Below are 23,652 nucleotides of genomic sequence, written 5' to 3'. Positions count from 1 at the left end.
AGTTAATTCTTATGTGCATTATTAAAAAAAACATCCTCCTCTCAAAAGTGCGTGCTATGATATTCAAGGTGAGGAGAGGACAGAAACATCTGCTTACAACTGTGGCTGATTAACAAACCCAGGGTTCTTACACTGTGGTGGGCATGTTGCTCTTAGTGTGAGTCACTCTGGATGACAACGTCAGCCGAACCCAAACAACTTAAACAGAAAAAAAATGTCCATGCAGCTAAATCCTACAAACGTGGCACGTGGACGAAAAGACGTGGGTACATATCTACCAAGCGCCACAGATTATTTGATCAGTGTGTTGATCAGTCTAGCTCCATTTCTAGTCGGCGTAAGGGAGCCCAGGAGCTGTAACCCCCCCCCCCCCCCCCCCCCCACAGGATGCTCTATCATTTCCACTCTTCTATCTATCACTGAGGAGAAATGGAGAAAGGGCACTTTGTCTGCTTCTTCAGTACCAGTTATTACCACCGTGATTATATGGGTCTAACATGGATGCTCAGCCAAATAAGCACCTTGGTACCGACAAGCTAAAAAGATACAAAGAGGACGTGTTATCTTTGAATGTGACTCAAAATTTCATGTGGTTATTAAAATCCTGAAAGTCATGGAGACTTCCTTGGGCAAGGGGTCTGCTGATATTGTCTATCTCAACCATAACATATGAGCAAGGGCAAGAAGCAAAATGCACAAACCAATTTCATGTGGCAGATCAGACATGATAACAGCTAAAGTGTGCATTGCAAAAATAACATTTCTGTGGTATTTTAGTGGAAAGAAAGGAACAGGATTGATATTGTGGTTCCACTGGTTCATTTGATATGTGATTAGACTGTGATCTGAGCTCCTCTGTTTGAGAATAAGGGAATATACACTTTTAAACAAGGTTTCTTCTGGGAGGCGACTAAGTGATAACTGTCTCTTGGATGATATAACAGGAGATAAAAGGACAGTCAGAGGAAGAAGTTAAGAACTATTTGATTCTTCACTTATTAATTTCCTCGGATCAGCAGTTTGCCAAATGACACTGCATTTCAATTACCTCCATTTTCCCCTTATGGTTAAAACCCATTGCTTTAAATGTCTGCCAAATGACACAGATTTCTGTTTGCTGCTTTTAATCTCAATGGACTTGAATTGCATCTGTTTAAAACCTGTTTACTTCAGTGTCTATTCTAATCATTATTGATTATATTTAACTGTTGCAACGCACACACGTTTTAAAGCTAAAGGTAATATATATTCACAGCACGATTCAATTAATGTTATTTGGCATCTTTATGCAGTGAAGACAGCCACTTCTTGTAGACAACCATCATCCAACTGCGGTAAAAATTCTCCAAATTAAATGTAAGCTTTTAGTTATGCTTGATAAGAGGAAGATGGACAGGTTCCTCAGCTGAGTGGAGCCATAGTATTATATCTTGAATGCATTAAATGGGTAAAATCAATAAATGCCTGCACTGTCAGCCTGCCAGACCGGAAAAACACATTTTTTATTTCACGCTCTGTCAAAAAATGAAATTGCCAAGAGAACAGAATTTAACCATGGTTAAGTTAAGACATTAGAAATGGTTACTTTCACTGTGTGGCCACGCTCTCTGCCCACCAATCCTCTGATTACAGCATCCAGTTCATGTCTTAGAAGCACATAAGAGGAGAAATATGATCACAAAACATCAGTTGCAATTGATTAGAATTGCAAATTCCTACCATAATAAATTGTGCATCTTTTAATTTTGTGGGTGAGCATATGTTTCCTAAATATTTCTTAAAACTTGCCCGACCTTGAACTGTTTATATCTGTTCCGAATGGCTACACTCAAATGCGGTGTGAAAAGCTAATGCTAATGTTAGCATATTAGCATACTTTAGCATGACAGCATACACAATGGCATTACACTAGCAAAGGAGATGCTAAAAAAGTACAGCTAAAATTGTACAGACAATAAACCCTTTTGATTTAGGTGACAACAATAACTTTTCCTCTACTCGCAGCCCAAACCTTTCATTTTCTGCCTGACAAGTAGCAAGAATCTAAGAATAGCATAGCTCCATTTTTCATCCACCCAACAATTTTGTTTTGTACGTTGAGAATTAATTACAGTGTCGCAGGGCTCCTGCCACTGCAGACTTTTAGTCTTTCCGAAATGGTTGACACATTCAGCGTTTCAGTGGAATGAATGAATGTGCCTGTGTCAGATGAGTCCAATGGCAAACAAACAACAGTGGTGTCCATATGATACTCTCCGAACAAAAATGTACTCAAATATAAAGTATATAGCATTAACATAGTAGCAACTATTAGGGTATAATTTGTACCTCTACAGCTCTGACAGAGAACTGTCACACTGTCCTGGTTGAGCATCTGAGTTATTTAGTCAAGAACACATTTTCTTTCTTTTAGACAACCAGTGTTATTTCAGAATTTAATCATGTTGTTATCCTTTTAATTCTTAACTTAACTCACAAAAGAAGTATTATATAGTGATGATATATTCTTTTGGTTTTCATGCGTTGCCCCAGCAGCATGGTGGGTGCCCAGTGCACGTAGCATCCCAGCTGTTGTAAAAGCAAAATCAGGTTTAGCCAGCTGCGTTCACTATTTATCGGGTTACAGTATAATGTCATTATATCACAAGTTAGTGGGAGCAGCTGGAGAGGAGACATCAGGAAAAGGATGGAGAGAGACTGCACTGATGAAGCACAGCTCAGATGCATTGTTGAGTCAGTGCTCTGATTAGGTGTGCTCTCAGTCTGAAAGTAGAACAGAGCATCATCTTGTGAAACTCATTCACTGGAGAAGAAGAAGAAGAATCAAAAATGATGAAATCACATGCTATATCAACATGATCTATATCAGACACTGCGTAATTCCACATGTTGTGGGTTGACTTGTATCTTATAAAGTATTCGTATACCTGGCTTTGACATCATCATGGCTAAGTTATGGGTAATCAATATTTCCCATATTCATACATTATGATTACAGATTTCACTGGGAAAATAATGGTGTATTTCAGTTGGTGATTTTGCATATATGGGAGCATGCGTGTCAGGATGTGTGACTGTGGGGGCAAGCGTGCATGTGTGTATATGTTTTCCTCTCAATGAGCGCTGCAGTAAAACGGCAGAGCTGACAAGCGCACCATCGGCCCTTGGTGGCACATCAGGGACAGCTGGATGTTGTCAGGCAGCCATAACGCTGATGGAAATGGGCTGATTGCAGCTCACGGGCCCCTCCCTCTTGTAAATCAGTTTCACAGCACTCAAGGGTGGAATACAGCAGCAACAGACTGCACCACACCTACTGTACAGTACAAGAAACCCTGCATGTTTGTTTTACTCTCCTGGCACATGGATGGGAGTTACTGCATCAGAGTAGTTTTAGTGGTGTCCTAACACTGACAGTTAAAATACACTAAATTTACTTTAAAATGCTTTTCTGATAGATGGTTGTGGCAGTTAATAAATTGTCAAAAATCTAAAACAATTAGAACAGGGAGGGGCAACTTTGACGATAGAAAGTGCCACAAAACTTTTACTACCAGAGGGCCAGATTGTGACTGTACCTAGTACTAATTTAATGAAAAGAACTAAATATATGTATAGAGATAATCACAGTTTATTATACCAACATTTCTAGGTTTGATTTAAAAATGCATTTAGTAATGCTTCAATTCATTCAGTGAGTTTAACACAGAGGTCCACATTCCTGAGCGATATAGCCTATCATTGGACCTATTTTATTCTTCATATACATGCTCTCACTAGGACAGTAGTTCAGTAGTTTTTGCAGCATCTCCTATCATTTGTGCGCTGATGACATCCAGTTGTATTTTTCATTTAAACCTGATGAGCCTCATAAACCTTCTGTAACTGTTAAAATGCAATTAGGAACTGGATGGCAAATCATTTTGCAGTAAAATGCAGATAAAATCAGCGATCAGGCAGAACCTTGGTGCCTTATCCTCATCTTCTCGGTCTAGTCTGTATAATCTTGGTGTCATTTTTGACTATGAGTTTCGATGCTTACATTAGGACACTGACTTGATCATGTTTCAAGAAACATAGCCAAACTTAGGTCTGTCAAGAAATGACATGGAGAAGCTACGTTTGGATGTTTAGACTACTGTAATTTTGGACTACTGTAATTTTCTTTTTACCTGCTTTAATAAATCTTCCTTACACCGTTTACAAACTGTCCAAAATGCTGCTGCTAGGCTCTTAACTCGATCCAACAGATGGTGACATATTACATCATTTTACCCTCTCTGCACTGGCTTCCTGTTAATTTCAAAATACATTTTAAAATGTTGGTGGTCACTTATAGAGCCCTACATGGCCTGGCTCAACAGTACATGATGGACCTTCTGCTCCCCCATACCACGAGGTGAGCCCCTCTACCCAGGGTTTTCTAAGTGTACCTTCAAGTTCTGTCTTAATGAGATACTTGTGGCCTCTCCTGCTGGCGTACAATAGACTGAATGTTAATGTCAATGTTTGTGTATCCAATCTGCATGAGCTGGAACAGAGTGTCAGCCTCAGTCAGTCTCTTTTGACTTGATGTGCTCCATTGTTAAGAAGCTGCTCTTGCAGATGTAAGTGCTCCCAAACATGCTGGCCATTGAGAGTACAAAATCCCTGAGGAGTGGAAAGCGCGACTCGGGTAGTAGTCTCTAAAATTAAATTCCCCTCACATTGCTCTTTGCTTTAAAGTAGGGGTCTGACTGTAGTTTGCACAGTTCAAGCTGCAACTCTGGGGGTTGCTCATTGACAGCAGAGGGGGTCAGTGAAAAACGCAATTTGTGGCTGCATGGCGTAGAAATCTTGAAAGTCCTTGAACTGCTGCAGTGTTTCTATCTTGTACTTGAGAAATGTTTTCTCACATTCTCCCGAGACATCTTTGCGCATCTCTGCGCCAAATTTGGATGGTCGGATTAAAAGCCTTCTTTGAACACGGATAGTTTATGCTAAAATGCGCTCATGTGTACGTAGAGGTCGGGCAGGTTTGGCCTCTTCTCTACAACTGCATATTTAGGTGATCAAGATGGGAGGTAATATTTGCAAGGAAGGCCTTGTCACAGAGAAAATCTGCATCCCTGAGTTAACTGTAGTAAGAACTTGTATTACATCAAATGCTGTCCTCCAAGAGCACTGGGATTTCAGTGCACAACACAAAAAACCTCTTCAAGCACTTCATCCATCTGATCTCAGTGTGCATCTGTAAATCTCCATAAGCAGCGCTCACTTCCTCCAAAAAGCCTAAAAACGTACTATGATTGAGAGACCCATTCCCCCCTCGAATGATTGTTAGCCTTGGTCACGAAATCCATGACGTGGCTGAAGTTCATTTTCTTGGCACAGAGGGCCTCCTGTAAGATCAAAATGAAAGAGAATTTAGCCGCTAAATGCATGACTTGTTTAAGCTTTCCCTCGACAGGACTTCTTGGGATCCGGTTCAAATGTGGTCAAATGTGGAACCAACAATTCATTGATGGATGGGGGCCACCAGTTGCCCATAGGCGCATTAGAACATTCACATGATACAAACAATTATAGATACAAACGATTATATGCTAATCCTTTTTGATTCCATCCTGTACTGCATGTGTGTATTAAGGATTTAATTACGTGTTATTTTTACTGGATGTACACCCTTTTAAACCGGAAAAAGATATAGGAAGCTTATCCTGAAGGATTTAATCTATGACATGATAAATACAAAATCTTATAACATCTTATAATGTGACAACGATGTTCTTCTCTTATAATAAGTATGTGCAGTCTTTTCTCTGGGCATTTGCACCACCCACATGGGCTGCACCACTGTCAGACAAATCTGAAATTAGAAAAGCAAAACTGTAGCATGCAGCTCCAAAAGCAGTATCATTCTAATTAGTCAGCTTTGGCTTCTCTTCCAAAAGAAATTAAGAAATTGCTTTTGACCCACAGTGGCTTTAGATTTGATTGACATTAGCACTTTTGAGAATATGAAGGTTTTTGAAACCACAAATATGACATTGCTTGAGGGCAACATCACTTGTTACCCAGTGTATCTCAATTTTTTTGCAGTCAGTGTAAAAGAGAGTTTTAATGTGCATCAGTGCAGCCACACACACCTCAGTGAGATGCATACAGCATGAGCAAATAGAGCCAAACTATTTAACATTTTGTGCCAGGTATAGAAGTGAAAAGTGTTTTGCATTTGTGTTGATTCACTATCTCACCTTCAATCGCATCGCAGAAAAGAAAAATCTTAATTAAAACAAGCCGTAATCCATCATTCACTGCTGACCTTTCAACAAAGTTTACTCATATTAATTGTGCTGAGAAATTACCAGATGCCCAGGGGTTTAGCACACACAACAAAGAAGGAAAACGTAGAATCTTTGAGTTGGCAGTCTAATTGGCACTGTGCATATGTTTGATTTGCATGCATGGAAAGGTTAGTATCAGGTTGTCCATAGTGACATCCCTCCTTCTGTTGTTGTGGGTGGTTGGGCGTCTTGGGTCAGAAAACAATATGCAGATTGGGGCAAGGTGTCAGGAAATATGAGATGTACCTCACTGGAAAAACAACAGCATTGGTTATTTGTTCAAATGCCTAAAACAACCTTTGACCCCAATATTTCACTTACCTTTTGGTGCTGAAACCATCGAGGTGGCAGTTCAGAAAACACATGATGTCACATGGATCCTTTTTGTAGCAATCATATGCGTTTTGAAAGACACTGACAAAAGATGTCATCCTGCCAATAGGGACACCAGATCAGAAAACACTCATTTTGGGTCATTTTTGGAAGGCAATGACAAATGACCTATTTTAGCAATTAGTCTGGAGGACTTGTTGGGAGACGTTCTCCATCTGGACACTTGGCCCTCAGGACTGTTTAAGTGGCTTTAATAACGTCCGTTTCTAATCCTCCTTCCAGTCTTCCACCAACTGCTTTTGCTTACAATAATTCCACATTTTCCTCGGCCATTCACTGCCACTATGACCATTATGGAATTAAGACACCCCTGGTTAACATACTCTTTTATTTTGGTTAATAAGTTGATAAGTTGAAGTTGAAAATTCAGAACACTTACCCTGGGTCTTTTTGTGAAATTGTCACTTATAGCATGCTTCTCAAGGGCACACAAGTCTCAAGTAGCCAATATTTTGTCTTTGCCAGGAGCTACAAACCAAAGGCTGTCTTAAAGAAAACACTGTGTATGGCTGTATGGACAAATCAGCAAAACTTTACAATCATCCACAGCAATCTCTGCAACAGGTTTAGTACTATAGTTCTTCAACCCTGAGAATATAACACACTGAAAACAAAACCAAAAAAAGCCAAATAAAATTCAAAAAATTGGTCAATTTACGTTATTGTCATCTATTGCTACACATTGAAATTGAATTACATGCTTTTTAAAGGTGCCACCACATTACCCTGATTAGTGTCATTTTGTCTTGTGTCCCTGATAATAAAATTGGAAAAGGTCATATTTTGCCCCTGCGGGGCTGGGTGCAGCTTTGGTGAAATCATGAGAAATTAGCTGTGAGAAGGTTAAACCATCCACTCCCATCCCAGCAGTAGGTAATTAGTGTAAATGAATAAATCTAGGTGGTCGTGGCATACACTAGATTCAAATTGCTGTGAAAAATTTAAATGTTAATGCAGTGTCAGAGATTAAACTGAGGGAAGGAGAAAGGAGGAGGTCTGGGGTAGAAAAGGATTAAGAATCAGCTTTGAAGGGCTTTTCCCATGTGCTCCACAGAACCATATCTCACTTTTTGCTTTTCCACGGCTTTCTATAGGGACTGTTTTCACCAAGTTCAGAAAACCCAATCTCCTCTTTGACCTTCTCTTGCCCAGCGGTTTCTGTTGATTAACACTCACTCACACACACACACACACACACACACACATACAATTTCATGTTGCAATATGGAAGGTTGGGGTCCCTTGACAGCATCCACATTGTAACAGCCTACAGCATCTGACCGCAACGCTAGAGCATCTTAATAACAACATCTCAGTGTCAAGTAAATCCAGTTATCTAAAATATGTGCCATAAACTATTTAGTAATTCAGCTAAATAACATGTAGATATGTACTTCCTTTTAACATGTTTATTGTATGTTTACATGTTATTGTTCTCTGCCACTCTATCTCCCTCTCTCTTTGTATAAACGCCATGAATATGATCTAGACAGCTCAGCACATCATTACTGTTATTCCACTGCCATTCTCCTGCTTTATTAAGACAGTAAGGAGACGTCCCCGCCTCTCTCGACAAAAGGACCCTCATTACAAACTATCTCTATATCTCTTTTCCATCTGTCTACCCCCCCCCCTTTTCTCTCTCTCTCTCTCTCTCTCTCTCTCTCTCTCTCTCTCTCTCTCTCTCTCTCCCTCTCCCTCTCTTTGTTTTCTCCATGCCTGTATGTGCCTGGTCAGCACTCTGCTCCTCTGGGGCTCCTTTGGTGCAGCTGGGACACATAAGGAGTCTGTTTAGATACTCATATACATATTTATCTCAATCCAAGACAGTACAAGTCCTATGGTAATATGCAGTTCAAAAATGTATAAGCTGACGATACAGTGAAAGTGTACATTATGACTGGGATCCTTATGTAAACACTAGTTCCTGCCTCTGCATGGGATGCAGACATGTACTGTAAATCACATCACAGGACGAACCATATGGTCAGCCTTTCCAGCATCAGTTGGGACTCCTGCCAACACTGAAACAGCTTCGTCAACACCTTGCTTTACATATTTTAGTTATTGCAGAGCATGGTGCTGTACTGCAGGAATAGGCAACCATGTGCTATGTAGGTCTCAGAGCATGCAGGTTTTTAGCTCCTAAAGATCTCTTAACAGCTAATTTTTATTTAAAAGCACCTCTTGTCTGATTGACGTCATTCTAATCAGTGAAATCATCTGCTGTGATGTTTGATTGGGGATTTATGTGGTGCTGCAGGTGAGTTTATGTAGTTGAGGTCCTGGATTCTGGAGGCTCTTGGAAGGTGAAGGTGTGTGTGTGATGAAAAGCATGTGCGGATCTTGCGTATAGTATAAACAGGGATGTTTTCAGTGTTTGCATGAAAAAGACGAAAAGCAAGTAGATGTGTTAAATCATTTGAAGGTAACCACAGTGACAGAGGGATTGCACTGATTGAAAAAAATGATTTGGTATGGTAGTAACCATAGAGAGAAAGGGAGGTGTGGTGAATTATTTAGATTTCATTACAAGAAGAATGTTGAGTAAACTGACTGAATCAAAGGCTATGGAGAAGCAAAAGTTGTGAGCTTACTTTAAATAAGCTTTACTGTAAGGTGAAGAACTAGCTCCCTGTCGCTGCCCCAGCACCCACACTTCTGTAGCATCTCCTCGTGGATATCTCAGGGAACACACTCCTAGCCTGACATCAAAACTCATGTCAACCGAACATTAAGCATTTCCTCTGCAGAGCTCTGGATCTGCCTCAGTGTTCTATGCCAAGGGGATAAGCTGTGTCCAGGATTAGTATTGCAGGACAATCAATGTTGGTTATGTTATTTAGTGCATTCCATGTCAGTGATTTTAATGAACGATATGGGCTCATAAAGTAGTACTTTATTACTCTCATAAATTAGTGAAGAAGCATATCCTTCCAGTCAGACTCCAGAGTAAGTATGCTGCCAAAACAGTTTGTAATTTATGAATCACATATTGATCTGGATGGAAGTAGAATTAGAAAGAGGATACGAGAGATCCTAGTAACTGTATGTCCCATGTGGGACATGCAATACGTAATAATCACAAATAATCTTGATCTTCACAGGACTAAACTCACTGAAAATCATCAATAAATGTCCACACTGCTAGCGTTTTCTAGCAGCACTAAATGCCATTCAGAGGGGGCGTTTCAGACACTCCAGGCTACAGCACTGCCTACTGAATAGAGGGCGTGGCAGGATTTGTTCAAAGTGTTTAAAGTGTACATTTCACCTTTCAAAAATGTCCCCAGACAGATTTATGCATTTCCCCATCACCACTGAGCAATATCCTGCCTCCTACAATGGTTTACAGAACATCTCTGAGGTTCAGAAATCAGAAACTAATATATATAGAAGTGTATATATGACCTTGCCTTCAGCTCAAAGTGTCATGAACCTCTTTGCACCTGAATGTAGTATTTGTTATGAATTATCTATAAAACAGTCCAGTAACATGAATTCCCAGTTGTCAATATAAATGTTGTAAGCTGTCACTATAATTGTGCAATTAATAGGAGAAGCACCAATTAGATGTTATGCACATACAAACCAAGAACGTGCTTGGCTGACGGTCTACACTTGCCCCTCCATCACAAAAGACCTATGATTCCTTTTTTCAGGGGGCATCAAAGTAGGATCAAACAAATACACCGACTTAACCACAGGGCAGAATATGTAATACATTTGCAAGGAGCATACTCGAACCACACGCAAAAACATTTAATCACACTGAAAATGATGGCTATCAAGTTTGATATGACAGCAGAGAGAGGGCGATGAGTGAGCAATGGCAGAAAGTGTGTGGGAGTCAGCGTGTGAGCATGTGGTGGGCTGAGGTTATAAGGTCTTCTCTACACTGTCATTATTGTGTCCACGCACTCAGCAGCACTCACACACACACACACATATGCGCAGCTGCAAGATAGATAGATAGATAGACAGACAGATAGATAGATAGATAGATAGATAGATAGATAGACAGACAGACAGACAGACAGACAGACAGACAGACAGACAGACAGACAGATAGATAGATAGATAGATAGATAGATAGATAGATAGATAGATAGATAGATAGATAGATAGATAGATAGATACTGCATGTGTGGGGGAAGTGTGCCTATGTTAAAATGGTGTCTCTTGTGCATGTGATCCAGAGAATTCTGTGGCTCTTGCAGCCCTCCTACAGTCTCTGGCTTTTCTGTGCTCTCTAGGCAAGTAAAATTACCTCCATACATCTTCTGACTGTGACATATTGATTGTGAGCCAAAGGAGAGGCTATCATCTCATCTATGGTGTTGTTGTCTTCTCTGGTCAGTTAAAGTGTGTTAGGCCATTTGCTGGACGAAGCATTGTTAAAAATCCATGTTGCTTTTTCTAATTAAATGTTTATCCTGTCATTGTTCAAAGTTGTTATTCAACTGTGGCTAAATGTATGCTGCGAACAAGCAGAAAAGAAAAATAGAGAAACAGTGCAGTGTGCAGTTCGGATAAACCACACGTTTCAGTTTCATAAACACACATTAACTTGCATATAGACACTCAATTTCACACACACATATTCACATACATGCACACACAAACACTCACGCTGTTCCTGTGCATGACTGCCGGCTCTCTCCCAGACCCCGCTGACTAACAGTTCTCTCTTTTTCAGGAGTTCTAAGCCTCGTCTCTGGGCAGACGCCATCACTTCCGCCCCTTCCACCTGTCAGGTGCCCTTGCCTGCTTTAATGGTGGCCGTCGGAGAGGGCAGGCGGCTGTGGGGAGGGGAGGGGGGGGTTGAACACGTGTGCCAGGCCTGCATGACAGTTCATTTCCCAGCCTCCTCTCTCCGCTGTGCTCAGCCAAGCCTCTCAGCAGGTGTCTCTCTGCAGAAGAGTCTTGCCACTACGTAGGGCCGCATCTCTGTGTGTGTCAAACTCAGAAAGGCAAACAGTCCCCTCCACAACATAACTAATGGCCGCAGTAGTCAGTGAGTTTTGGATTGACTTGGATCTCCAACCAAACTCCATTAAGATTGTACCTCTTTTCACTAATAGGACTATTTACACTGATTTTGATTTTGTTTGTTAAACTGATCTTACAGTCCTGTGAGCACAGGCCAGTAATTATGCAGTAATCCACTGCCTGAAAGCCCCTAAGGCATATTTCTTTATTCTGATGAAAATACAGTAAATAACATAATTATTACAGAAAATTATCTAATTATTTATGAATTAGCCATTATGCATCAATCTTGAAACATGACATGTTATGTTTTTTGTACACAGTCCTTACTTCATGGGAACTTCTTGAGCTTGTTGACAAATGATAAAAACAAGTATATGCTGGTGTGAACAACAACAGAGATACATAGTAACTTTACTGACTCAAGTATTCTCCTAGCGTTTGAGGTACCCGACTATTTCTACTTTTTCTGGCTTGTATGTATTTCACAGCGGCTGCGGTTACTTCTTAAAAGATTATGGCGTCCTCGTATAACTACTTTGAAGATAAAGGTGTTGCACTGAGTACTGTCATCAAGAAGCAATCAACAAAGGCACAGCTGGACTTCTGCTGCTTTTTAACTCCACCTTTTGAAGTGAATACACTGAGGCTGGAGTACTGCCAGGCATTGAAATACGAGGGAAATATTCAAACTGTGTACTATGTAGAAAAATAAAATGATCTAATATCATGGTACTATAAGTTAACAGTTTTAGTGCTATTATCTCAAAATGATAAAAGAATGGCAGTTGGAATATGTTGAGCACTATCTCAAAATGGTTAATATAAATGTGTTAATTTCAATATTTTATCGTTGATGATTAACTGAGGACTAACGGCCTTTGTCGACCACAGCGCTGTCTGCCATGCTACTACAGCCGTGCAAATGTTTTTCTTTTCTGTGAAAATGTGTGATTATGTGATGACAAAGTGTGAGACAAAGGTGATGTTGACGCTGTGACAACACCATCATTACTTCCTCCTCTCACTCCTACCTCTGAATGTGTGAATAACAAGATTACATTTGCTGCTGATGAATGGAGAGAAAATGCAATTAAAGAAAGCAGGAAGCCATTCAGGGTGATATATAATGGCATCCTATTTATCATATAGGCTGCTAGACCATGATGCCAGATAAATCACAAAACTGTCGGTTTAACATGTGTATTCTGTCACCAATTATCAAGGGTTGTGTCTTCAACAGTACAATTCTAATTAAGTCGTTAGTAATGACACTGGATTGCTATAACAGAGAATAACAGAAAAATCACACCACATTTTACAATTTACATCTAAATTAAGGTTTCTTGTTAAGTCAAAAGATGCAGAATTATATTAGGACTTCTCCTTTACTCACATCATTGTTTTTATGTCTGTATACTACATTTCCGTCCTGCTGTTGCTAGTGGATGTGGTTACCAAGGTAACATCTCTAGTGGCCTGCAATTTGAGAGTATGGTGCCCTGTAATGTTGGCTCCATGTTACCATAGCAAATTTCTCTGTTCTACAGCACATGTTGTATAAGGGAGCTTAGTGAGCTAATGCCCCTCAGTGCAGCAAACACTAAGACGGTTAATTAGGGTTTATGGAAAAATCAATATTGTGACAGTGGCTCAAGGAAGACTTTCTCAATTCAATTTATTCACCTGCTCTTTTTGTCAGTTTGATTTTCACTCTTGCAAATATAATATGATGTAATGAACTGCTATTAATAGTAGTAATGGTGCTAATAGTAGTAATAGTGCTACTTAAGACAATACTATTATCAAGGTACACAATAGAAGTAGCAATATTACCAAAGCGCCATGAAACAAAAGAAATAAAACATCAAATTATTATTACATCAAATTTGACAGCATTTGATAACATTTTATCCCGCCACCAGAAAATAGCTAAATCATCCCAGCACTTTAAATAGAATATCCACTGTGCACAGGCCCAACTAGACAAGAGGAGCAAAGGAACCGAATGCATTATACATTGTGCAAAGAGTGCATTACATTTATAGCCCCATGTACTCTCCTGAAGGGATGATTTAACAAGAAAGCTTAAGCACAAGCACATATTCTTAGTTGGGAATTAGTGTTTGTCTATAAATCATACGTGGACTTGCATCTAAAAAGGTTCTTTACACTTGCAAAAATATTTAGAGGTCATAAGTCCAATCAAAGCAGTAAAGACCAGTGAATTGCAAATTCAGCTCTTTGTATACATTTATAAGCTCATTAAACATTGAAGTATGATTGTCAGAGGAGGCATGAATTAAGCAAATTCTGCCCTTAAAGAGAGTATGTAAATTCGCATTGCCCTTTTGAATTATAACATGGAGTCTGTATTTACTGTAGTGCAAACTGAAGGCTGTGGCTCCAGGTAAAGCAAACACAGGAAGAAAAAACTGTAGATGAATATATCATTCTTATGGGGCATGGCTGTCACTTTAATTGAAACATTGACTATTGCATATTCAAGTATGTGCTGCACTAGGCTGCATTAGCCAATCATGAATGCTGTGCATTGCTATTGGCTGAGCTACGGAGAGAGCTGTGTACTGTGCTGTGAGGGGCGGGCGGTGGGCTCTCTATCTCCTCTGCGCTCTCCCATTCAACCTCTGTAGTCAGCAGAACGAGTGGCTGAGCAGAGCAACACAGAATCCACGGCTACAGCATCCTGCAGATGACTCTGCTCCATGGAGGAGAGGGAGGGAAAAAAGGACAAGTGTTGGAGAGAAGAAGGTAGATCCACAAATGAAGAGAGTCTGAAAGTGGGAGAGGAGCACAGAAGGAGTAAGAGTGGGAAATGAAAGGAATTGAGTTAACACCGCTGCCTGCCTGAGGACCACTGCAGCTGTACTAAATCTGGGGCTGTCAGGCCAACCCTCAGCGAAGCAGTGAGTGAGAGAGGCAAGGGAGCAGAGGAGAAAAAGAAGTGATTTGAAGAGCTGATCTTATCACTCTGGACAAGCAGGGATGGGAACCCCAAGAGCCTCTCCGTCAGCAGAGCAAACTTCACACAGGAAAAGTGCCTTCGGATCACCAGTCTGAACCTGCTTCTTCAGAGGAGAGAAGAAAACGGGAAAAACAAGAGAGTTATTCTGTTAGTTCCCAAAAGGTGAAACCTCGTACAGGACTACCGCACTGCTGAGGACAGCTCAAGTCTCTGCTGCCCTCTTCCAAAGTCTGCCTCGGTCCTCCCTCGCACCTGCCTGCTCCTGGTGAATATCTTCTCTGCATGCACTCCCACTGCTCGGCAGTTGAACACACTCATGGTCGATGCCAAGGGAAGGAATATGAAATGTCTGACTTTCTTCTTAATGCTTCCCGAGTCAGTGAAAAGCAAGTCAAGTAAAAGCTCCAAGAAAGGGAATGCCAGTGGCAGCTCCAAGCTGCCCCCAGTCTGTTATGAGATAATCACTCTGAGGAGCAAAAAGAAGAAGAAGATGGCAGCAGACATTTTTCCCACCAAAAAGCCGGCATCCACCACCACAGTGCAACAGTACCAGCAGCAGAACCTCAACAACAACAACACCATACAGAACTGTAACTGGCAGGGACTCTACTCCACTATAAGAGAAAGGTAGGTACAACCAGCCATCCTCTCTCTGAATCAGGAGCCGTTACTGCTGCCCCCAACAGTTTTCATCAACATTACATTCAGGGAGGAATATTTCATTCAATAGATAAGAACCGCATGTTCCACTTGTCAGTTTTTAACAGAACCTCCATTAAAACTAAAAAAATCATCACAAAACACATGTGTAAGGTAATTACAAGGTAATTATTATTGAGGTTTGTGTGTGTGTGTGTGTGTGTGTGTGTGTGTGTGTGTGTGTGTGGGTGTGAGTATGGGTGGGTGTTTCCTCTGCCCTGCCCTCAATCTGCTGGGGGTACCTCGGTTTACACCCTCTCCTGCTCTCGCAGACTTTGCCGCTCTGACATAACAGACAGGCACCGGGTGCGTTTGATATGCACAACAGGCAGAGGCTGCTCTGTACTAAAAGCAAAATATTTACCTTGGCCTATCAGTAAAAGACCCCAGCTGTCCAGAGCAAAATGTGTGCTTTCCAACCCGGCTTTGTTGTCTCTCCAGAACATCATGGGGCTGTTTACCCACCCCGTGACATGTTCCACTACTCAATAATATATGAACGCAGCTTTATTGTTGGTCCCATTCTTTCACAGTGGGGATTTTCCATTCAGTTCATTGTCTAGTTTGCCTTTATGTATTGTCTTTATGTAAAGAGTTTAAGTTGAAAAAGCTTTGAAATGTTTGTGTTTTAGTGTGCTGTGTAAGACTTTTAAATCAGTAAAATGTATTTTGTTTAGCTTGAGGCAGTTGGGACACTTGTTTTTAGAGTAGCAGAAAATATAAATATATGTGTAATTTACTATTTTTGCTTGAACTTTTGCTGAAGACTCTGGCCACTAATTGCCACGAGTTTTATTATTGATATAAAGTGCATTTATCCTCCTTTAATCTCACCATCATATCTCTAAGTTATGCTTTTTCTCTTCTTATCTTCTTCTCTTCTAAAACAAATGTACAGAGTGAAGTATACAGAATTAATTTTCTTGTTTCTTTCCCCTTTTAGAAATTCAGTAATGTTCAACAATGAACTGATGGCAGATGTTCACTTTGTGGTGGGTCAGCCTGGAAGGACCCAGCGGCTGCCAGGACACAGAGTAAGAATTTCATCAACCAGTGAAATCACGGTAGCAGGGAGGAAATTAACAAACAAGCAATCAGCCAGCCTGGCCCAGTGTTGTTCATATCATATCAGCATAAAAACAATCTTCCTCATTGCCAGCAGTAATGGAACTGAAATCCTTTGTGCTCCACTCTCACTTCCGCACCATGTGTCTTTTCGAGACAGTCCTCAATTATTTATGTAAATGAGGCTGAAGGATAGAGCCACAGAGTGAGCGAAGGAGGAAGGGATATCCTCTTCAGCAGTCATCTCACACAGAATGGATCGCCTTTGTCTCTTAGCTTTTCAGAGACAGCTCTGCAATTACTCAACTTTTAATCAAACACATCCAACAGCACACAGTTACAACGACAATGCATAAAGTAAGGTGCATTCAACTCCGCATCTCGCATCCGAATACTTTTGTACTCATTTACTTGATTATCCTTTTGAATTTTGGAATGACAGAACAATTAATCTGCTATAAATAACGATGAGTATAACAATTGGGCCCATATTCATCCTGTTTATGCCAGTTATAACCTGCAGGTCGACGTGCCTTCTTTGTTTAATCAGCCCTCTGACCTCATTGCTTTTTGAAGATGTTCACATAAATGATTGATTAAGGTTTATAGTTGTCTTGAACATGTGCTCCATCTAAAAGCACATTATTATGTCTACTCTGTTTGAATATGATCACAACAATCTGGTAAGTGATTTTGCAGCCACATGTGCACTGTCAGATGAGCCCATCATGGGTCATCTTTTTGTGTTCATTATGTGGGACCCAAATGTATGATGTAGGATTGGTAGCTGCAGTGCACTTTGTGCATTTCTAGATAGCAGTTATGGAAGGACATTGAGGATGACTTGACTGCACTTTATGCTGAGACATTATGCCAATGGGATATAATGACATTCAGGGCAGCAATCTTTATTGTGTCCATTTGGCAAGAATTCAGACATGCATTATGATTTCATTTACAAAGTTATAGCCTTACAAGATGGAGGATGCAGCTAGCAGCTAAAAGCAGTCATTTTATGTGAACATCTGTAAAATACAATGGGTCAAGAGGTGAGACTAATCTTATTCTAATATGGAGTATTTATATACTTGTCTCTAAATCTACATGAAAAAGCAACTGTCTTTCAGCTGACCTCTTTTGATGAAAAAGGAAACATGAATTTCAGTGTGTAACAACAACAACAACAACAACAACAACAGCACTGTTTTCAAAAACCCTTATTTACAGGTTTATTTTAGACTGGGCTCATTGCAATTTAATTTAGAGAAAGTCTGTGTGCCTTTTTTTTGTGAAAATTCACACCACCCACATTCCCACCTACACATACTTATGCTGCACACACACACAAACACAGACCTAAAACATGAATGCACGTGAGTGTAATTACACAATTTATAACCTTGTATACAGTGCTTATTACTGAAATGATTAGCAGCATTGTGTTGCATCATGAATTCAGATAAGTCATTAATTTCAGTAAATTGAACTTGTGCTGCACTCTGTTCAGTTGTGTTATTAGGATTTCCTGTGTTTTCTATCAGAGGCAACCTTGTTCATTAGAAATCTGCCTCCCTGTCCTCAGGGGAAATAGCGACTGGCTGAGCAGTGCTCATTATGTGAGAAACTCAACAGGTTCAGTCTCTCCAGTGATTAGAATTGAGGGGTTGTTCAATATCCACGCAGAGATTTATGTTTTTATATAAAGAGTCAGACCTACATGTGAACAAATTGCATTTAGTACAATTCCCATTTCAAATAATCTTTGTCTTTTTCCGAATGTTACTACGCGTCATGTGGTTTCCAGTGAAATCACAGAAGAACTACAGCCTGTTTTCAATTCTCTTCTCACTCTGTCACTTTGTTTTCTCTGCTTCCTCCAACAGTATGTTTTGGCTGTGGGCAGCTCAGTGTTCCACGCCATGTTTTATGGTGAACTGGCTGAGAACAACGATGAAATTCATATTCCAGATGTGGAACCAGCAGCATTTCTGGCAATGCTGAAGTAAGGATTCTCCTTCAATATAGAGGACTTCCTTCAACTGGCTATGTTCTGTGATATTACAAAGTCCTTTCTATACAAATAATGTCATCTTTATGTACATAACTGCTATTTCAATTAGATGCTGGTGAAAAAAGCATTGTTTGATGAAACTAGTGTATATCTATCTCTGGCACCTGTTCAGCACTTACCCTGCCAGACAAATGAAATGAAGTCTTTCTTCCTCTTTCTCAGAGATAGAATCTATACCTGTCTATTTTCATTTCATTAATTTCGTCATACTTTCTACTTTTCATGCTGAATCACTCCATATTGCTCTCTACCTTGTCTTTGCTGTTCCTCTATCTCTTGAATTTGGGAGTTTTGTTTTCTCTGTCCTAGCAGGCAGGCTACAGTAGGTGGTAGACGAGGGTGTAGGAGGAATACTATTTTGTTGGCCGGTTTGATTAGTTTGCACCGTGATTTCGGTGTTAAGAATCTCATTTCATTGTGTCCAAACTAGGTTTTGAGCAGATGCAACAATGCTATTGCTTACAATACTGTAATATCAGTCAGTTTAAACTATAGTCAACTAAAAACGTCAAATCAAAACAAACATGTTCTCACCTTGATTTGATCTGTTGTCTATAAAACTGAGAAAGTTGCATTTTTATGTCAACAGGTACATTTACTGTGATGAGATTGACCTGAGTGCTGACACCGTGTTGGCCACTCTTTATGCTGCCAAGAAGTACATTGTCCCTCACCTGGCACGTGCCTGCGTCAACTTCCTGGAGACCAGCCTGAGCGCCAAGAATGCCTGCGTGTTACTCTCTCAGAGCTGCCTGTTCGAGGAGCCAGAGCTGACACAGCGCTGCTGGGAAGTGATTGATGCCCAGGCTGAGCTGGCGTTACGCTCGGAGGGCTTCTGCGACATTGACGCCCAGACCCTGGAGAGTATCCTACAGCGAGAGACACTCAATACTAAAGAGATAGTGGTATTTGAGGCTGTGCTCAACTGGGCTGAGGCCGAGTGCCAGAGACAGGAGCTCACCTCATCGACCGATAACAAGCGCAAGGTTTTGGGCAAGGCCATGTACCTGATACGTATCCCTACGATGGCTCTGGATGATTTTGCCAATGGAGCTGCCCAGTCGGGCGTGTTGACACTTAATGAGACCAATGACATCTTCCTGTGGTACACAGCAGCCAAGAAGCCTGAGCTGGAGTTTGTCAGTCAGCCTAGGAAGGGCCTGACACCCCAACGCTGCCACAGATTCCAGTCCTGTGCCTATCGAAGCAATCAGTGGCGCTATCGAGGCCGCTGTGACAGTATACAGTTTGCAGTGGATAAAAGAGTTTTCATTGCTGGGTTTGGACTGTATGGATCTAGCTGCGGCTCAACAGAGTACAGTGCCAAGATTGAGCTGAAACGTCAAGGAGTACTGCTGGGACAAAACCTCAGCAAATACTTCTCTGATGGTTCCAGCAACACCTTCCCAGTATGGTTTGAGTATCCGGTCCAGATCGAGCCCGATACCTTCTACACTGCCAGTGTGGTTCTAGATGGGAACGAGCTGAGCTACTTTGGACAGGAAGGGATGACAGAAGTGCAGTGTGGGAAAGTGACATTTCAGTTCCAGTGCTCCTCGGACAGCACTAACGGCACTGGGGTGCAGGGGGGACAGATTCCTGAGCTCATCTTCTACGCTTGACGACCCCTGTGCAAACATTTGACTGGTTTTCAGTGCACTGATGGAAAAAAGAAAATTACCACTTTGTGCATAGTGTCACTTTGTTATTTATTTTTGTCACTACTGTTCAAAAAAAAAAAATCTGATCTCAGACACGTGAAAGGGTCTTACATGGTTTTCATTTCAGTAATTGGTCCACTTGAGTAGGACCAGACATATGTTTCGATATGTTGTCCAAATATGTGGAAGAACAGAAGTCCTAAAAGATAAAAAAATATCTTGCACTAGATGTGCATGTATATATGAATATATGTAAATTCTGAAATGTATATGATGCCACAATTGAGGCCAGTGCTGGCCACAAAGATATCTTATATGATGAATATGCTACAGTATGTTTATTATTTCTATGCTTGCATAGAAAGCACATATATAGCAGCAATACTTCACATTCTATATTCTACGATGAGCATTTCATGTCATAACTCAGTCTGGACCATCAGCATTATAAAGGAAGTGAACAAGGCTGTATGATACTCAATATCAACATAAAACTTCATTAAGCATTTGTATTTGAGTGGTTTCAATTAAATCTGCAGCTTTTTGATACTTTGATTCTAGTAACGGGGCACTTAGACTCGAGGGGTCTTAGATTAGGGTTGCACTAGATATAATGAGACACATTACCCCTACAGTATCTCTCTGTAGCATGTTGCTCTGCACCTACACCTACACATCTCAGTCACTCCAGAGGTTTCATTTGGATCAGTGACATTATGTTTACAGTGAAAATGTACTTAAAGTGATCACCGGTCACCACTATGTACATGGTAGAGTGAAACCTAAATCTGTCTGCATTGCAGTACTTACAGCATGGGCAGAACTGTTCCATCTAATGTGTACTACTAATTGGTTTTGTTTACAGCAAAAAGATCAATGATTGATTCAGTGTTAGAAGCTGTTTATCTTATGGACTTTTACTTCTCTTTGTTAAAAACCCTGAGCACTCCCTCCCAATGTGATCATACAGTATCAGTATTTGCAGAATACTGTATATGCTACAGAATTGCACTGATGTTGGTTCGTAATTGAATTTGTTCTTTTGTTTTACTTGTTCTTTTTAATTTTTTTAATTTTTTTTTATTTACTGTGCTACTGAATATTTTTCTGGTGTAGGATAAGCATCCACAGGCTTGTCTGCTGATGACAATGGATGGGCAAACTGGTGTTCATGTCCTGTGTTTACGTGCTACAGTGCTGGGAGACCAACGAATGTGTATGATTGTTGATGATGCAAATAAACAAAACAAGTAGTACATAATGGTTGTTCATCCCATCTGTAAAAAGTGATACTGCTACATACTTTGTCTGAAATTAGGAGATGGGGACAGATGATGCCCTTTAGCACTGCAGTGATTTACAATGCCAAGGAGAGCTGCCTGTTGATTGATGATCCCTGTCTTCATGCCACTTATACACCTTGCTTTTTGTCTGTCAAACTTCAACTCTATGAACTACGCAACATTATACCGCCCCCTCCTTAATATGAATTTTAATAGGCTACAACTCTAAAGTATGGCTTTTTGATGTGCAATCACTTCTGCAAAGGCGTGAAGACAATGACAGCATGGCAAACAATCTCTATAATCTTGAATTTTTACAGCCTGCAGTCATAAAGACTTGAAGACTTGAAGACATGTCTTCAAGTCTCAAGAAATAGAGAGAAGAGAATAGAGAGATATTACAAGCTTGAACATCTAAAAACCCTAAAGTGTTGAATTCCCAGCATACCACACTGGCTGTTTGACCCAAGGTCGATCTTGATGTGTCTGCCTGCTGATAACAAAAAAGACAGCAAGTCTCAAAAGAGGATTTGTTCTTCTGCTCATGTCTTTGCCTAAGAAACACTCTTTAGAAGCTGTTAAGTTAAAAATTCCAATCACAAATACAGCTGCTAAAGCACTGACAAAACAATGGCTTAACAAAGAGACTTCATAGATTTTTGAGGTTTACTTTGTCTGAGAGCCTGATATGCAGTAAAAATCAAATAATAAGATGAGTCATGCACTGAATCTCGAGACAAATCATATCTCTTCATGAACTGTATGTTCAGAAAGATAATCACTCCTGGGAACTTATGGCAGGTACTTCATTACCAAGGCACTCAATAATGCTGAGACCAAGTTTGACATCACCAATGAGCATGAAGCCCTTGATGAATTGAACTCAATATGTTGGGGGACTCGGTGCTTCAGTGCGATTTTTCATGATTGTGGCGCTAATGTTGTAAGCAAGATCATTAATTGCACTGGAGGCGGCGGGGGACTAGAATGTGCCAGGAGTCAGGAGGAGGTCTGCTTTCAACAGAGAGAGACACACACACACATATTTTCATTTTGCAAATGATCTATGGCAGCAAAAAAAACCAATCCATGTACTATTTACAGTAGATGTGCAGTGAAATGTAAAAGAAATGAAGAACACAAACAACTGTGTAATAAGCATAGGTGTCACCCCTGAAGCAAAAAACAAAAAACCCAGAACTCTGGAGAGGCTTTTCCTCATTTTGTTTTCACGGAACAATTGCTACTCAAGCCTATCGACCCGACATCTTTTGGTGTTGGTCACAGTCGTCTCAGAAGGCAGGAGTGCTGCCAGAGGCCGCTAGCTCACTGCCAGAACCGTGGTGGGAACAGCTCTGTTCTTCATGGAGCACATTACCAAAAACAACTGTTGGATCAATAGCAAGACTTCAATCAGCAGTTGTGTTGGCAGCTCTAATCACTTGCTATCACCGAGTAGATATTAGTCTCCCAAAACCCTTTAAGATACAAATCTATCATATACTCAATAGGCTATACATAGCAGTTTTTATTCCATGAAAGGTGACAAACCATTTTAATTCTATGAATGAAATGCAATTAAATCCTACGGGGATAAGAATAAAATGCATGGTTAGGCGTCTAATTATAATTAGTTTGTCAGTGCCGCAAAACATAGGAGAGACTAAGTATTACTGATGAGGAAGTCAGTGTGATGAGACAATATTTTCCTCCACATAAAAGTAAATGATAAATATCTCCTGCAATTTTTAGGGTTGCTCACTCACATATACAGTGCTGGTATCCTGTTTGATTTTACCACTGAAATTATAATATATAATTCACAGTGTTAATAGCCTTACATCTGTTTATCAGAATATAGAGGAGGATGGCATGTATTATTCATCATTAATCATAAATGTGGCTGTACATAACACAGACAAGCTTTGGAATAAACATATGGTTTGGCAGGGGAAGGGAAAAGGGGAAACAGAGCTGTGGATACTGACACAGACTGGGCACATATGGCCCAGGAAAGTCTCATTGAGGGTTTAATTACTGTTCAATACGAATTAAGGATGAAAAGATTCAGTCTGACTTGAGGGAGGACTGTGGATTACCGCTGATCAACATTCTTAATGTTCTCTAAGATTGATTGTTCGGAGTGCAGATAAGTCTGTGAACAGACCCACAAGGT

The 23,652-nt window shown here is 40.5% G+C and overlaps 1 protein-coding gene across 1 annotated transcript; it reads left to right on the top strand.

Moving 5' to 3' along the window:
- Positions 1–15,013: 15,013 nt before the first annotated feature.
- Positions 15,014–20,154, top strand: btbd3b (BTB (POZ) domain containing 3b). The gene is made up of 4 exons (XM_070916078.1): positions 15,014–15,324; positions 16,340–16,430; positions 18,345–18,463; positions 19,122–20,154. Exons 1-4 carry the CDS (start codon positions 15,014–15,016, stop codon positions 20,152–20,154), a joined length of 1,554 nt encoding a protein of 517 aa, XP_070772179.1.
- The last annotated feature ends 3,498 nt before the right edge of the window (positions 20,155–23,652 follow it).

This window comes from Enoplosus armatus, chromosome 12, assembly GCF_043641665.1.
Source record: "Enoplosus armatus isolate fEnoArm2 chromosome 12, fEnoArm2.hap1, whole genome shotgun sequence".
In the NCBI taxonomy this organism is placed as follows: Eukaryota; Metazoa; Chordata; class Actinopteri; order Centrarchiformes; family Enoplosidae; genus Enoplosus; species Enoplosus armatus.
Note: the sequence above shows the minus strand (reverse complement) of the source record. Positions and strands in the feature narration are given on the sequence as shown.